The following is a 14,460-nucleotide window of genomic DNA, read 5'->3' on the forward strand; positions in this document are numbered from 1 at the left end:
TGCGATGAATAACAGCAATGACGAAGACCATACAATTTATGGTCAGCCAACTGCTATAGTTTTATTGCATATGTTAACAATGTCAAATTACATCATCCGTTGTCAAAGAAACTTAGAATGCAGCTTTTCCATCACATTTGTAACTCGCTTGAATTGTTGCTTTTTATTCGAGTTGTGAATAGTAAACTGCTCTCCTGCAAAATTGGTGAATAAAACATGATGATAGAATTCATATCCTCTAGAATCAAATGTGTTTTAGAGGATAGAATATAAAAATTACGATCGTTAATTGTAGATTATCAATCAACACTTCAGTAATAAATTCACATGTATAATAATTTGAAGTTATTAAATCCTAATCTTTTAATAAACAGGTGTAAGTTTACATTTTCCGCTTTAGAACATCACTTTAAAAGAGTAAAAAATCTAAACAATTCACCTTGTCAGCATCTTGATTTTGTATTAATAGAGAAAAATAATTGACGACCGAACCAGGTACCTTCCCTTTCATTTTTCACATTCAAATTCCAGTTCATAAAACTATACAAAAACCACTAACAGTCTCAAAATAATAAATGAATCGACAATCATTGAACAATGATGCCAAAAATGTTGGTCACAATATAATAAAAGACACTCCACTTGTTTATTTAGTTTGAGTCAATACCATGCATATATAGATGCATTTATAGATGCATGTATGTAATTTAATAATTTGACAAATGCAAAATAATAATAATAAAAAAATATATCTACTAGGAGTATGCTACTAAGTAGCGCCTGCAGATTAGTTAATACTATAACTAAGCAAAAAGACAGTCAAATGTTCTAGCGGTTAATACACCAAAGAATAGACGGCTATTAAATTAAGCGTAAACCATCCGTCGTTTTAGTCCCAGCAAGCTGCCTGAGGAGAGAGATTCAGCCGCAAAGGAGTTTCTGGTGAGTAATATCAGTGCAAAGACCATCACATATTCTAGGAGATCATATGCTAATAACTTAGCTTGGGCAAAATGTATGATCCACCGTTAACATAAGAGGTCATCTTCCTGTCTTGGCTCGTTTCATTCCAGTGCTGTTAAAAGGTGACATAATTGGACTCATACTTGGGCTCATGCTTGGACTTTCCTCTCTCAAAGTACCATTGAGCATAGCCAACTCCCTCAATTGCTGCTTCTTATAGTGATCAAGGGATTCATCCTGGCAGGTTAACAAAGATTAGCAGGATAGCCCAAAAAAGGGAAGAGGCACAATTGATGCAATTAACTATAATAATAATATATACCACAGGCTTCAAAAGATTTTCTAGTATTGCCACAGCATGATCCAAGCGAGAATTAATTATATCCTCTGGAAACTCTGCCTCCACCAATACATGCAATGGTTCTTTAAGGTGCTCATATCCGGGTTTATCTTTAAGCTTCTCTTCCTATAAAGAAAATATACAAAAATTGAAATACATCATAAAAAAATGACACGTATGAGCATCATACTGATTAATATGAGTATGAGAACTCCAAAAGACATTTACTAGTAATTCCATAAATTGGGGGGAAGAAGTCAAATACAAATGCAAAGGTTCACAAAAGCTAGCAACTAAGTTGGACAAGCACTAGTCAAATTTATTTAGGCATGTTAGGAAAAACTTTTGCTTCCACATCAGGTTGTGCATGTGTCAGCGGGGAAAATTCGTTTCCTACAAATATTAGAAATAATGATTTTAAAAAAAAGTATAGTTACATACCAACTTTACCTTAATAGAATCCTTCACAGAGCCACAGCCTCTGATGTATACCCTACATTCAGTCATTGCTTCCACTCTTTTCAAAGAGTTCCCGCGAGGTCCCAGAATTCGGCCAACAAAATTATACTGCTGAGATACGAGTCGAAAAATTATTACATTGAAAATAAAAACTGATACAAAATCAAGTGGAAGAACAAGATTTTGACTTACATTTGGATATTTATCTACAGGGACATCAAGCCGGATAACTCTCTTCACTACAGGAGTAGTTGGAACTCCTTGTGTCCCAGGCCAACCCATTGTTGGTGCTTGAAATGATGCCATTCTTTGGAGATTTCCATTTTCCTGCTTAAAGAAATTTGGTATTGTTTATTAAATTCCAGAGATTCAAGAACTTAGGATTAATTAGGTGAGGTTAAAAGGCAAAAACTAAGATTAAGGATTCCGAAGATGTCAACAGTGCTGAGTTGAACTCCTAGTTCTTCTACATGTTTGTACAAAACTGCCATTAAACTGGATATTTTCAGTGATGAAATATTTGAGAAAACAAGTGAGCCTTGGGCATTCCAATGCATAAAAGATGCTTCTCTTATAGAACCTTTTATGACCTGTATCAGATACACCGTGTAGTAACACACTCATTTAAAATCAGCAGCACAAATAAGAAATACAAAGTTCACTAGTGGATATGGTCTTCCATGAAATTCTTTTGAATCACTACTTTGCTCTTTGCCAAGTAATGAGTGATAATACTCATAAAAAGTCATAATAATGCAACTGTGAAGCAATATCTGATTGGCAAAATCAGAATAACCATTCTGGGTGCAAAATGCCACAGGACTTTCTGGCAGTTAAAGCCACGTTAGAGTCCACTGTACAGATATTATCTGCATTGCTGCTGATAGGATTGAAATCTGGAAATATTCTTTCTGCCATAGTGATATATCTTGTAAGTTGAAGGTGAGAAGCATTGCACATAAGTGTCTCAACTCCAGTTGTTTGCAATTTTTCAATTATGAATAAGCAAAGCAGAGCCTATAAACACTTTCGTCCAATTAATTGTTTTCACTGAATTTCTTTCCACATGATAGAAGGCTCTCAAGTTGAAACTGATAAAGATGTCATTTCTTATGTTCATATACTTTTATACATGAGAAATGGAAAACAAAAGGCACAAATTGTACAATGTGATTAATATATATATATATATATATATATATATATATATATATATATATATTTATGCAACTTTAAAATCAATAAGGCAATGGTCCAAGGAAACAGAAACTATCTCGGATAGATTTAGTCAATAAATTAAAAATACTATGAATTCATGCACACAGTTGAAATTGCTAGAATTCCATTTATCCAGTAAAAAAGTTTTAAATGATAAAAAAGGTCAAAAGACCCAGAAGTAGATACAAAAACGGTGTTCAATCAGTATGAAATAATTATAAATTTCAATTATCAAATGGGTATTACTGACAGGTTTGGAGTAGCGTTACCTCTATTGGTAAAGCAGGCCATCCTTCCAAATCCATTGGTCTACTATTTGGATGTTGACCTAAGGACCTATATGGACTGTCTGGCTCAAGTCTTTCATGTTCCATGAAACCTTGATTAAAGCCCGATATACGTCTGATTTCTGTAATAGCAAAGTAGAAAATGAGAGAAAGTGGGTAACTACAAAAACTCAAGAAATCAACAGCAAAAGTGGTGCAGGGGTTGATCTAAAGGTGCACATAATAAAAGGTAAATACCAAAAATGGCATTAAATAATAACTAATTACATTATCACTAGCACCAAAGAGACAGGGAGAACCGGGACTAACAAGCCTAGCAAACAAGCATCTAAATTGTTTCAACCATTCATGTCTGTTTACATTTTTCTTATAATTATTAAAACGCCATTGATATTGTCTGATTATATTATTATTATTTGGAATTAGTCGTGCGAGCATCTGCAATGAACATCAACAGGAAACAGTTGTCTCCCAAGTCCCAGCACTAATTGGTAACAATCTAACAACACAAGACTATAATTCAATCCAAAGTTACGTTTCTAAATATAAAAAAATATAAGGGAGGAGTAATATGCACAAATTATGAAGATATTTATAAATTATAAATAAAAGAAACCACTGCTATAAGAACAGATAAATGATTGAGAAACCTTGAGTTAAGAGCCTGGTACATTGCGGCAGAACTTGGACAAATGGTCCCAACTTCTGTCTCTCTGCAAGTAGTTCAGCCAAATATCTGCAAACGATTTGCAACTAGTCATGCATCCCATACTCCAGCAAACACAAAACTTAAATAGATGAAGTATAGCGCATAAAACTCGACGACAATACTGAAGAGAGATGAATAAATAAGCAATAACAGATACTAGATTTGGTTCAAACGGCAGAAGCAAGCATTGCGAGGCACACAGGAAGAGATCAGATGAACGAAAACAAACGAAATAGCATCGAACAAGATGTATCGTATGGTGTCATAAATCCACAAGCAGCAGATGGAAGTGAATGATAGAAAAAAGAGCGACGATGTGAAGAGGAGAGTGACCTTTCGCGATCTGAAGGAATAGAGGAAGACCTAATCGGAGATGGCGGAGGAGGGAACTGGAAATAGCTCCCAGTGGCAGTGGCAGTTCCAGATGGGATCCTCTCTCCCATCTCACTCTCTCTCTCTCTCTATTTTTCTCTTCAACCAAAACCAAAACCTAGTTAGAGTTATAGAGTCAGACTTAGAGAGTATCTATATATATTGAGATGAGAAAGATGGAGAGTGGAGGGTTACTGAATGAAAAGCGGAGACAGAGAAGAGAGAGTGGCAAAGCAAAGCCCTACCCACCCACCAAAAGGCGCTGCGCTGCTGTGTGAGGATTCCTCTCTCTCTCTCTCTCTCTCTCTCTATATTGACTGCGTCACTCACTCTCTCTTCGCACCAAAATCTATCTTTCACCGCACCGCAACCAATACAACAATTTGTGTCACGTGTCTCCCTTCCCCTCGCCTACTTATTTTCTCCCCTTAAAATATCCCTTTCCACCAATACTAACTCAATTAACTTCTCCCACCTATTCCTCACCCTATATGTATTTACTTACCATTGCTTCTGCTTCCTTTTCATTATATATATTTTCAAATTATATTTTTAAATCATCCTTTTTTAATAAATCAATTATTCATTACGTTAAAATATATTACTTTTAAAAGCAGCCTTGCACATTAATTCCTAAAAATTCTTTTTTTCTTGTTGATTAAATCTGAAGATAAATATTGCTCGATGGGAAGAATCTTAAAAAATCATATAAAAAGTTTAAATTTAACATATAAATTCACTAGTATATATTAATTCATATTTTTTATTCAAGTTAAATTAAAAAATATAATAAAATACTGACATTAAAAGAAAATACCCATCAATAATTAATTAAATAAATAAAAATATAAGCACCTTGGATCTATAAGATAAAGATCAAATTAAAAAAGTGATTAACTTAGGAACCTAAATATCTTAGATTTAAAAGAGGAATTTAATGTAGTGTTTTAAAATTAAAGGATTAAATAGAATATAATTTATTAGCAAAAAAAATAGAATATAATTTAAATTAAATGATAATATTTAATAGGAATAAAATAATTACAAATAATAATAAAGTTAGTTACTCAGTGTAAAAGAATTCCCATAAATTAATAAGAAAAATATATCCTAAATGATTTTATTTCAAGAGCTATGATTTAGACTTACGATATAAAGGTGATTTGTCTATACGTCTCAGGTAACAAACGCAAAATGTTATAAGACGTAAAAACAAAAATATATATATTAATTATGAAAAATAGATAAATTAAAAAATTATTATCATTATTCATATTGCTTTTGTGAAAATAAAAAACATATTTGATCATTTCAATACCTAGGTATGACATCTTAAAACCTGTTTAGTTCTAATTACAAGTCTTTAAAATTATAATTTCTCATAGAGATAGGTATTTATTATTCAAAAAGATACATTTTAAAAAATGTATTTATTTAAATTTATAATAATAAAGTATTAAATTACTTTAATTTATTTTTTAATACTTATTAATAAATTTTTAATTAACTTCTTTAAAATAATATTGCAAGAGAAGATGCATTGATAAGACAAGGAATGCTATTTAGGATTTATTCCGTCACGAGAGGGAGAGACCACCTCGTATTCGGATTCGTATACATAAGAAAAGTCAAAAGTACAAATACAAAGCGAAGGAGAGGAAGCACAAAACGCAACCGTATCCACTTTAATTTTACTCGCAACTCGCAAGTCGAAGCTTCCTTTGAAACACGCACAAACCCCTCTCTTTCTCTCTCTCTTTCTCGCTTCAAGTGCATGGCAATTCGGGGCTTTTGTTTGAAATTAGGGCACACACCTTTGGTTGATTGATCCTCACAAGCAGTGGAGAAGATGTAATCCCACCGAGACTGTGGCTCCTCCTTGGTATAACTATTAGATTGATTGATAAGTAGTAACTGTAACTGTCTAGGGTTTTTCGCATGAAGGGTACGTTGGATCGGACGAAGGTGGTGCTGCGGCACTTGCCCCCTTCAATTTCTGAGGCCGCACTTTTGGCCCAAATTGATGCCTCCTTCTCTGGTCGCTACAACTGGCTCTCTTTCCGCCCTGGCAAAATCAGGTGACATGCATTACTCCTCTTCAATCTTTCTTTTCTTGTTACCTTTTCACTCTTTCATTCATTGCCCGCAAAATTGATACGAACGACAATGGCCTCTGGAATTCATCTCTTGATTCCTTATGTTAATATCTTTAATCGCTTTTTTTAGAAAGAATAACTATAGCTCATTGCACGGTGTTTTTTCTGACACTAATCTAGTCACCGTGGGTGGGTGTTTCGTTGTGATTCCCTTACTTGGTAGAATCGTATTAATTATGTTTCCACTATACTTTTCTACTGGGAATGTTGTGACTTGTGAGCCTCTCGTCTTGTTCACCACTGATTGTCTGTAATGCGAATTATGATATAAATAGATTGATGTCTACAATTTACGTACCATATTTTTATTATATGTTAGGGACATTCTTTTTGACTTTATTTTTTATTTCTAAATGGATTTTTTCAGCCAGAAGCACATGTCTTATTCTAGAGCCTACGTTGACTTCAAGAGGCCAGAAGATGTTATAGACTTCGCCGAGTTCTTTAATGGACACGTCTTTGTAAATGAAAAGGGTAACTAATGAGATCGTTTGAAGTGGTTTGTTAGGCATGTTTAAGATCTTGCCAAAGCTGTTACCGTTGCTATTGTTGTCCTGATTATTATTGGAATTAGGCCAGTGCCACACGTTTCATTTGGTCAGAGTGGTTATTGTCATTGTCTAGCTCAATTTTTTAATATAGCAAGAAATACACTTGTTTCCGTGTGGCTTGTTCATGACAAGCAATCTATGCTTCTGCGTGGGTTGGATACTAAGTACTGAATCTGGTTCTCTATTGTTCCCACCAGGAACCCAGTTCAAAGTCATTGTTGAATATGCTCCTTCACAACGTGTTCCAAGGCAATGGTCTAAAAAGGATGGTCGTGATGGAACCATATATAAAGGTAACAGTTAGACAAAGGTTAAAGTAAATTACAGTGGATATATGGTTCTCTATAGGAATTATATGTACAGTCTTTTTGTTTTGACAAATATATAAGAATTTTCCTGGTGAACATCTAGATTCTGAGTATCTGGAGTTTCTTGAACTACTTGCCAAGCCTGTTGAGAATCTTCCCAGTGCTGAGATACAATTGGAGAAGAGGGAAGCTGATCGATCTGGTTAGTCCAATAAGGCAGAAAATATGCAGTAATTTTATTGTTTGCAAGTGTTGATTCTTAAAAACTCATGCATGCAGAATTGGCAGATTATTTTTTTCTAAAATTTTTTTTACTTATTGAGTTTACATTCTTTAGCAGTTGCTGCAAAAGATGTTCCTATAGTTACACCACTGATGGACTTTGTGCGCCAGAAAAGAGCTGCCAAGGGACCTCGGGTATTTTTGCATAGGATCAACTTTTGAAATTTCAAAGAAATTATTTGGTTGCCCTTTGTCATTATATAATGTTAGCACTTCTGAGCACACGTGTCTGTCTGTATGTGTATGGAGATGAGAGCTAGTGCAATTTGTTCTGAGAAAGAGTCTCATTTATATCCCTCTTTTCTGTTATATCTAAAAGCACCATTAGTATCTTGCTTACCTAAGGTAATGTCATACGTGTGCAGAGATCATTGTCTAATGGGAAAGTGAGTAGAAGAGCTGGCACATCATCAAATGGGAATCTTAGTTCTGCCACATCAAGGCGGGGTTCTGGAAAGAAAAGGGTTTCCACTACAATGGTATTATCCATTTATTGCAGGAGAGACTTAGATATGATTAATTATTAATACAATGATTTTTCTTCAATTTTTGGAATAACAGAAAGCTGCATAGTATTTGATACTTATCTAGATGAAATTGCTTGAACACACATATAATATTAACTGCTAGCACTTGGTTCTTACTCTTTTGTTTTAACATGACTGACCTTTGTTTTTATGACGGACAGTATGTTGCAAGGGACCCAGGTAAAAGTTCTACTCTGAAAGACAAATCAACTTACACTTTGGTTTCCAGGCAAAGTGATCAGCATCTTTCAAATAAAACTTCAAATCTGGCAGCTTCTGATGGAAATCAAAATTTTGATGAGAATGGTAAGGTTTACATTTTTATTCAAAATTTCATGCAATGAATTTTTTTAAAATCTTTGGGTTTCATTTTATGGTTTGGAGGCAACATTTACAAATAGTCTGTTGGTTTACGTTGATGAATTATAAGGCTTTTTCTTCAAAAATTATTATTTAATAGAATGTATGTTATAAATTTCTCTTAACTTTTTGGTTTCTTCTCCCTCTAATTCTGTATACTCTTATAACCCTGTTGTAAAAATTTTCTTTATTCTGTAATTACTATCACTTCAATGGGGACTATATTCACCACTTTGCCCATTTTTTCAGGTGTTGCTGGAAATAATGATGCTGGGAAGAAGAAAGTACTGCTTCTTAAAGGGAAAGAAAGAGAAATAATTACTGTGAGCTTCTTATTTATACCTTTGTAATTCAATTCTAACTTCTTGTTTTTGCAAAAAGATTGATATGGAATCTCTTAGCTTAGTGGATAAATAAATATTTGCACCATATGTTTCTGTATTTTTTTCACTTTCCTTTCAAGGGTTGGCATATATCAATGGACATAACTGACTTAACCTGAATGAAAATTTTTTAATTGTTCTTATTTTGATTAAAAGCAACTTGGATTTATCATTTATTACTTTCTTAGAGTCATTCCATCCCCTCATCTGTGGCTTCTTCTTGAATATCTTGTTTCTTTATATTGGTGTTTTTAACGTTGATGAGTTTTCATTGATCCCATCTAGTTTGCATCAGTTGATTGTGTAAAATGTTTGCTTAAATTACTTTGCATTTTGATTGATTAAATCTTCAATAAATATTAAATTTTTCTGGTGGATTATCCATAAGTTGTCCCATTAGTTAACAGAATTGCTGATAAAATATGGTTATAACCTAACCTTATTCCATTAAGAATGGCAAGCAGAGAGAACAAAGGTTAATATGATATTGGCTGGCAGTCTGACACTTCACATTTCTAAAAATAAATACTAAGGTCAATGCGCTTTAGGGAACCACTAGGAAGTGAAGGTATAAATTATAATGATGCAATTGATCTAATAGGTATAATGATCCTATTTGCTAAAATGTCTGCCAGGATTTGTTTCCTGTAATATACTGCCTTATCAGTTATCACTGCATGATGTATAGAATATGATGAATCAATAATTCAGTATCAATTCAGGTACGGGTTGCATTTTAGTTCATTGCCTGTATCATTGGTGGATTCATACATAGGATCCTGTTATGACTACTATTCTTCTTAAGAGTCTGTTTTGCTTTGTTTGTTTCTTATTGTGCAGGTATCTGATTTAGATAGCATGTCACAGCATCACAATGCAACATCTTCAGCTAAATTAGTTCCTGGTTCAACAGCTTTGAAGCAGAATCAGAGGCATGAAGGTAACAGGAGGATTATCAGAAGTATACTTTCACACAATGATTTGCATCAAAGCCAGTCTTCCAGGGCCCTCTCCGAGCAGCAAATCCAAACATCAAATCTAGAAAAAGAAAGGCGAGCCCCTCGCCCCGTGCATGTGCAACTGATTTTGAAGGGCACTAATGGGGCACCAGAGAATAAAATTGCTGTGCATGATTCACATATTTCTAGCGAGAGACAGGAGCGACGTGTTAGACATAAGGACAGACCTGATCGTGGTGTTTGGACAAGTCGTTCCAATGGAGGTGATGATTCTCTGTCATCCTCTACTTCCTCACAAGTAGATCCTTTGGAAGGTAACTTTTTTTAATCTTGTACCTATGATTTTGTTTTGGCAATTATGGATTAATCCTTTATGCTTTTGTAAAAAAGGGGGAAAATTGTAAAGCATCTCTGACTAACTATAGAGCTGACATTGATCCACAAACTATTACCATTGTCTGCCGAAAATTGCTTACAAGTCTTTTTCACAAGTTGAAATTTTCACATGTTTATGAAACAGGATTTCATGCAGATTTGAAACATGACATGCCAAATGCAAGAAGTGGGGAGGTGAAATCCCTTGGAAGTGTCCGTGCCAGTCATTCATCAGTAGAAAATGGTTTGTTTCTGGCTCTAGAAAGCAGAATCATAAACATTCTTATGGTTGGTTTCTGCTAAAATTTCTTTGGTTTGTATATCTTTAATTAGGTTTTAGTAAGCATTTTGGTCGCCGTGGACCAACACATGGGGTGAAAGATGTTGATGGCTATTCAATTTCAAGTGATGGGAAACATCCAAGAAGATCTAGTACCTCTGCTTATGGTTCCAGCGAGGTTCCCTAATTTGATTTCTGCTTGTCATGAACTTTGTATTCTTTTTTGGTTCAATTAATGATTAAGATCTCTTCTTTAAATTGCAGAAACAAGTTTGGGTTCAAAAAGCAAGTTCTGGGACCTAGAGTATTATTTAGATTGGTGAGATGCATTCCCTTTATCAGCCCTGTTGTCACATAGCTTAGAAAAATGCTTGTTGATTAGCCAGTCTCAAAGAGTTGCCTGATTGATTTATTTATGACATTTTAAAATCTTTCTTGGTATGTCATCAAAATGCTAGAATAATAGTTATTAGTTAATATTACTATAGATCAAGTCATCATTAATTTCCTGTGAATTTTACTTTCACAATCAATTTTCTGTATAATATTTAGTTATTTACATTAGCTGACCTCACCTAATAAGATAAGGCTTGGTTGTTGTTGTTGTTATTGTATTTAGTTATTTACATTAATGTTAGTTTTGTGAAATTTTGTTTCAATTGTAAATATTGATTGTGCATGCTTTTAATAGAAATGTAGGTGATATACTTCTGGTTTGACTATCTTTAATATGTGATGTTATGATGTAGCTTAATAAGCTGTGGTGTATTTTCTAAGGGCAATTTGCATTGATAACCTTCCCCTGAAAATTGTAATGATAATTAAATGATTGGAGTTACCAACCCAGAATGTAAAATATGTTTTGTTCAGTGCTGATGTAAGTTTAAGTCATTTTTCTTGTATCTACTTGTATCAAGGTTGATGATTTTCCCTTGCAGTGGTAAGCTTGCTGACTTACAGTTTTGGAGCATCCAATGCTAGCTGCCAGATTCTGTCTCTTTTTGGTGGACAGATTCTTATAAGAAAATGAGTTTGTGTGGTTAAAAAAATTCTTTTACAATACAGAAGAGGAAAGTGATGTAATGCATTTGATTTGGCTTAAAATATTGAAGCATAACTTCATTGAAGATGGCTCCCAGTAAAAATAGAAATGAAAACAGGGTATCACAGTTGCCTGATGTCCCAGTTACAAGTTGTTCCTAGTTTGAAGAATTATGGATAGATTTGCATACCGTGGCAAATTGACCTAGTATGAGCATAGTCTGGGTTTATACAGGGTTATCTTGAATAGTTTTAGTGTATATATAAATCCAGGATATTGTGTATCTGTTTCCTTAGTTCCTATATATTCAATCCCCAATTAGGGGTATTGTGTTATCTTTTACCTTAGTTCCTCTATATACAATCCCCTATTTAGCTGTCTGGCGTATACAACTGGGCGCTTGATTGTGATCCTGGATAATTTTTGGACTACCCTGGCTCATAACCTGGAATCAACACTCCATGGATGACGGTACAGGTTTGTGTCTTCAGTCTTATGTTGACCGTGGAGTTTCTTGTAGAGATGAGACACTGAAATACAATAGATGGTGTGTTACTAAGGATTAATAAGGGGCTTGCGGGATTTGTTATTGTGTGGATATTGATTTTGCTTTAAAAATATCATTGTACAGTATGGTGTTGCATTTCTCAGCATAACATAGCTGTTTCAATGCCGGTCCTTAATTATATTGTCAATTTTGTGCATTGCTGCCTCCTGGTTAAATTTATAACCTTGTTAGTGTTTACAATTACGTCCAACTCTCAGAGTTGTGGTTCAATCTTTAATTTATTTTTTCAAAATTCACTGTTAGGAGTAAAAGTTCTTATTGTATGAATTGTACTAGGTAAATTTTAATTTAAAGTTATTTGATATTTTATTTATATACATAAAAATTCATGGAAATGTAAGAATGAGAGTAATTAATTTAACAATTGAAATAATGAGAAATGTTTTTTTTATAAAGTTATTTATAGTGTAATAATGAGTGTAATTGAACCGGGTAAATATTGAGCTTGGCAGACTCCATAGGTCAAATTAGATGAGGTTTTACCTCCTTTAATTACTTGTTCTATGGTGTATCATAAATGGAATTGAATTATTAAATCGTGTATCATGAATCTGTATTTACTCGCGTATTATTAAAATAAGGAAGTCAGAAATGAAATCTGTCCTGCCCCATCAGTATTTGTCTAACTTATTTTATAGGGTAAATAATTTTAATTTAGGTAAATTACTTAAAGTTAATATTATTTTTAATATAATATTTAAATTTTATTAATTCACTCAAAATAATTATTGTAATAAGTTAGATCAATCATTTAATCAAACTTGTACTTATCTGTTTATTTCTGCATTATTATCTATATATAAAAGAAAACTTTTATATATTTTTTAAAATTGTAAAATTGATGTCCATTTTTTACTTTGATTGTGATTATTGTTTTATTTAATTTCTCATATTTTTTTCTATAACTAATTGTACATGATTGCACATATTTAAATATTATAATATTACCATAAAATTATAATATTATAATATAATAAGTTTTTGATAAAACATAACAAAATATGTTATTAGATCAATAATAAAACAATATTTTTATTATATATTATCTTTTATGACTGTTCTATTATAAACTATAAAAAATCAGAATTTATATTTTTATAAAATTTCTATAACTAATTAGTTATTGTTTTATTCCTATATATACCAGTATGAATTATAATAGGCAATACAGTTACAAATTAGAGGTACAATTTTTATTTGATATACATATATCACTGAAAAAAAATATTTCCACAGTATTATTACTAATTACACGCATATACACCAAGATTAATTATTATATTAGAAATATATAATTTATAATATTATTTTAAAAAATTCATTATGACAATATATAAAGACATCTTTGACACTTCAAATTTAAACACTTAAGGTTAAATTATAACATATTACGATAATGTATATAATCTGAAAATTTTTATTGAGTAAATTAATTTTATTAAAAAACTTTTAGGTACTCCATTGCATTATTTTATTTTAATGAGTATTATATTTTTTAAAATATAAGTAAATATTAAATTTTAGATAACATACTTACAAATATTTAAATTATATGAAATTTAATTTACATAATTATTAAGAATATAAAATCATTTAATGGTCAGATATATTAATTTAGTATTTTATAAAACGTAACTAAGTAGTTTAAGTATCTAAATTTATCACTTAAAGTTTATGTATATATATATAACTAAAATTCTATCTCCATTTTAAAATTTCAAATTTGATAATAAATTTTAATTATTGTTTTGTCTATTTCTTTACATTTTATTCTCTCATCGATTATAAATTTTTTTAATTATTATAAGTATACAAATATAATTACTATGCTCAATATCTTTTATTAGTTTTATTTATATATAAATGATAAATTTTAATTAAAAATAATGTAGAAAATAATAAATTTATTTATTTATCACCATAAAAACTAAATCATCTAACTCAAGCCAAACACTTTTAATCCGATTGGATTATAATGAATTTAAAATCCAAATTGAATCACTATATTTTTACAACTGTATTATATAACTTTTTGCTAAAATATTGATCCAATTCAGTTTGAAATACTCTGAATTTGGATTATTAATAAAAACAATTATAATAATGACTTGCTAAGTTGATTAACGAATTATGATAAAAAATTATTAAAAATGCACTAGAAATTGCGCTAAATGTGCATTAATTTTCCAAACATTCACTATCGCAATTCCAATCCTACTAGACTTGTGTTGTGGAGATTGCATCTCTCATGGCATTGGAGTCATCATCTGAGTTTAAATGTAACAGTCAGTCCCCAGCATCCACATAGATATCATTCATTC

General features: G+C 32.0%; 2 protein-coding genes across 16 annotated transcripts; one reads left to right on the top strand and one right to left on the bottom strand.

Annotated features, from left to right (window-relative positions):
- Positions 1–571: 571 nt before the first annotated feature.
- On the bottom strand, positions 572–4,738 carry LOC113865534 (KH domain-containing protein At1g09660/At1g09670). 9 transcript variants are annotated; one of them, XM_027500207.1, is made up of 8 exons: positions 4,544–4,663; positions 4,310–4,447; positions 3,918–4,003; positions 3,250–3,389; positions 1,955–2,089; positions 1,754–1,870; positions 1,286–1,429; positions 572–1,200 (listed from the first exon to the last, which is right to left on the bottom strand). In XM_027500207.1, exons 2-8 carry the CDS (start codon positions 4,417–4,419, stop codon positions 1,042–1,044), a joined length of 891 nt encoding a protein of 296 aa, XP_027356008.1. In that variant the 5' UTR covers positions 4,420–4,447; positions 4,544–4,663; the 3' UTR covers positions 572–1,041. The 9 variants fall into 9 exon arrangements, with proteins under 9 accessions (XP_027356008.1, XP_027355985.1, XP_027355993.1 ...); XM_027500192.1 differs by having other exon boundaries at positions 579–1,200; positions 1,754–1,873; positions 4,310–4,466; positions 4,598–4,738; XM_027500226.1 differs by having other exon boundaries at positions 579–1,200; positions 4,602–4,699.
- A 1,287-nt stretch (positions 4,739–6,025) lies between these two features.
- On the top strand, positions 6,026–12,284 carry LOC113862907 (regulator of nonsense transcripts UPF3-like). Of its 7 annotated transcripts, XM_027496203.1 has the most exons (14): positions 6,026–6,199; positions 6,277–6,426; positions 6,872–6,978; positions 7,253–7,348; positions 7,467–7,565; positions 7,704–7,780; positions 8,011–8,124; positions 8,334–8,478; positions 8,782–8,855; positions 9,756–10,188; positions 10,395–10,493; positions 10,583–10,707; positions 10,794–10,848; positions 11,468–12,284. In XM_027496203.1, coding segments are annotated over exons 1-13 (1,560 nt in total). In that variant the 5' UTR covers positions 6,026–6,197; the 3' UTR covers positions 10,833–10,848; positions 11,468–12,284. The 7 variants fall into 7 exon arrangements, with proteins under 7 accessions (XP_027352004.1, XP_027352018.1, XP_027352011.1 ...); XM_027496217.1 differs by having other exon boundaries at positions 6,026–6,426; positions 7,701–7,780; positions 11,447–12,284; XM_027496210.1 differs by having other exon boundaries at positions 6,026–6,426; positions 7,701–7,780.
- The last annotated feature ends 2,176 nt before the right edge of the window (positions 12,285–14,460 follow it).

Source organism: Abrus precatorius, unplaced genomic scaffold (genome assembly GCF_003935025.1).
Source record: "Abrus precatorius isolate BTA unplaced genomic scaffold, Abrus_2018 Scaffold10, whole genome shotgun sequence".
NCBI lineage: Eukaryota > Viridiplantae > Streptophyta > Magnoliopsida > Fabales > Fabaceae > Abrus > Abrus precatorius.

Excerpts from the sequence above, each read along its gene's own strand:
- LOC113865534 (XM_027500165.1), bottom strand. The coding sequence starts at position 4,419 with ATGGGAGAGAGGATCCCATCTGGAACTGCCACTGCCACTGGGAGCTAT. Across the intron at positions 4,004-4,309 it reads ATTCCTTCAGATCGCGAAAG|ATATTTGGCTGAACTACTTG; the intron begins GTCACTCTCCTC and ends AATCGTTTGCAG. Across the intron at positions 1,430-1,744 it reads ATTCTATTAAGGTAAAGTTG|GAAGAGAAGCTTAAAGATAA; the intron begins GTATGTAACTAT and ends TTTTCTTTATAG.
- LOC113862907 (XM_027496203.1), top strand. Across the intron at positions 8,479-8,781 it reads TCAAAATTTTGATGAGAATG|GTGTTGCTGGAAATAATGAT; the intron begins GTAAGGTTTACA and ends CCATTTTTTCAG. Across the intron at positions 8,856-9,755 it reads AAGAAAGAGAAATAATTACT|GTATCTGATTTAGATAGCAT; the intron begins GTGAGCTTCTTA and ends CTTATTGTGCAG.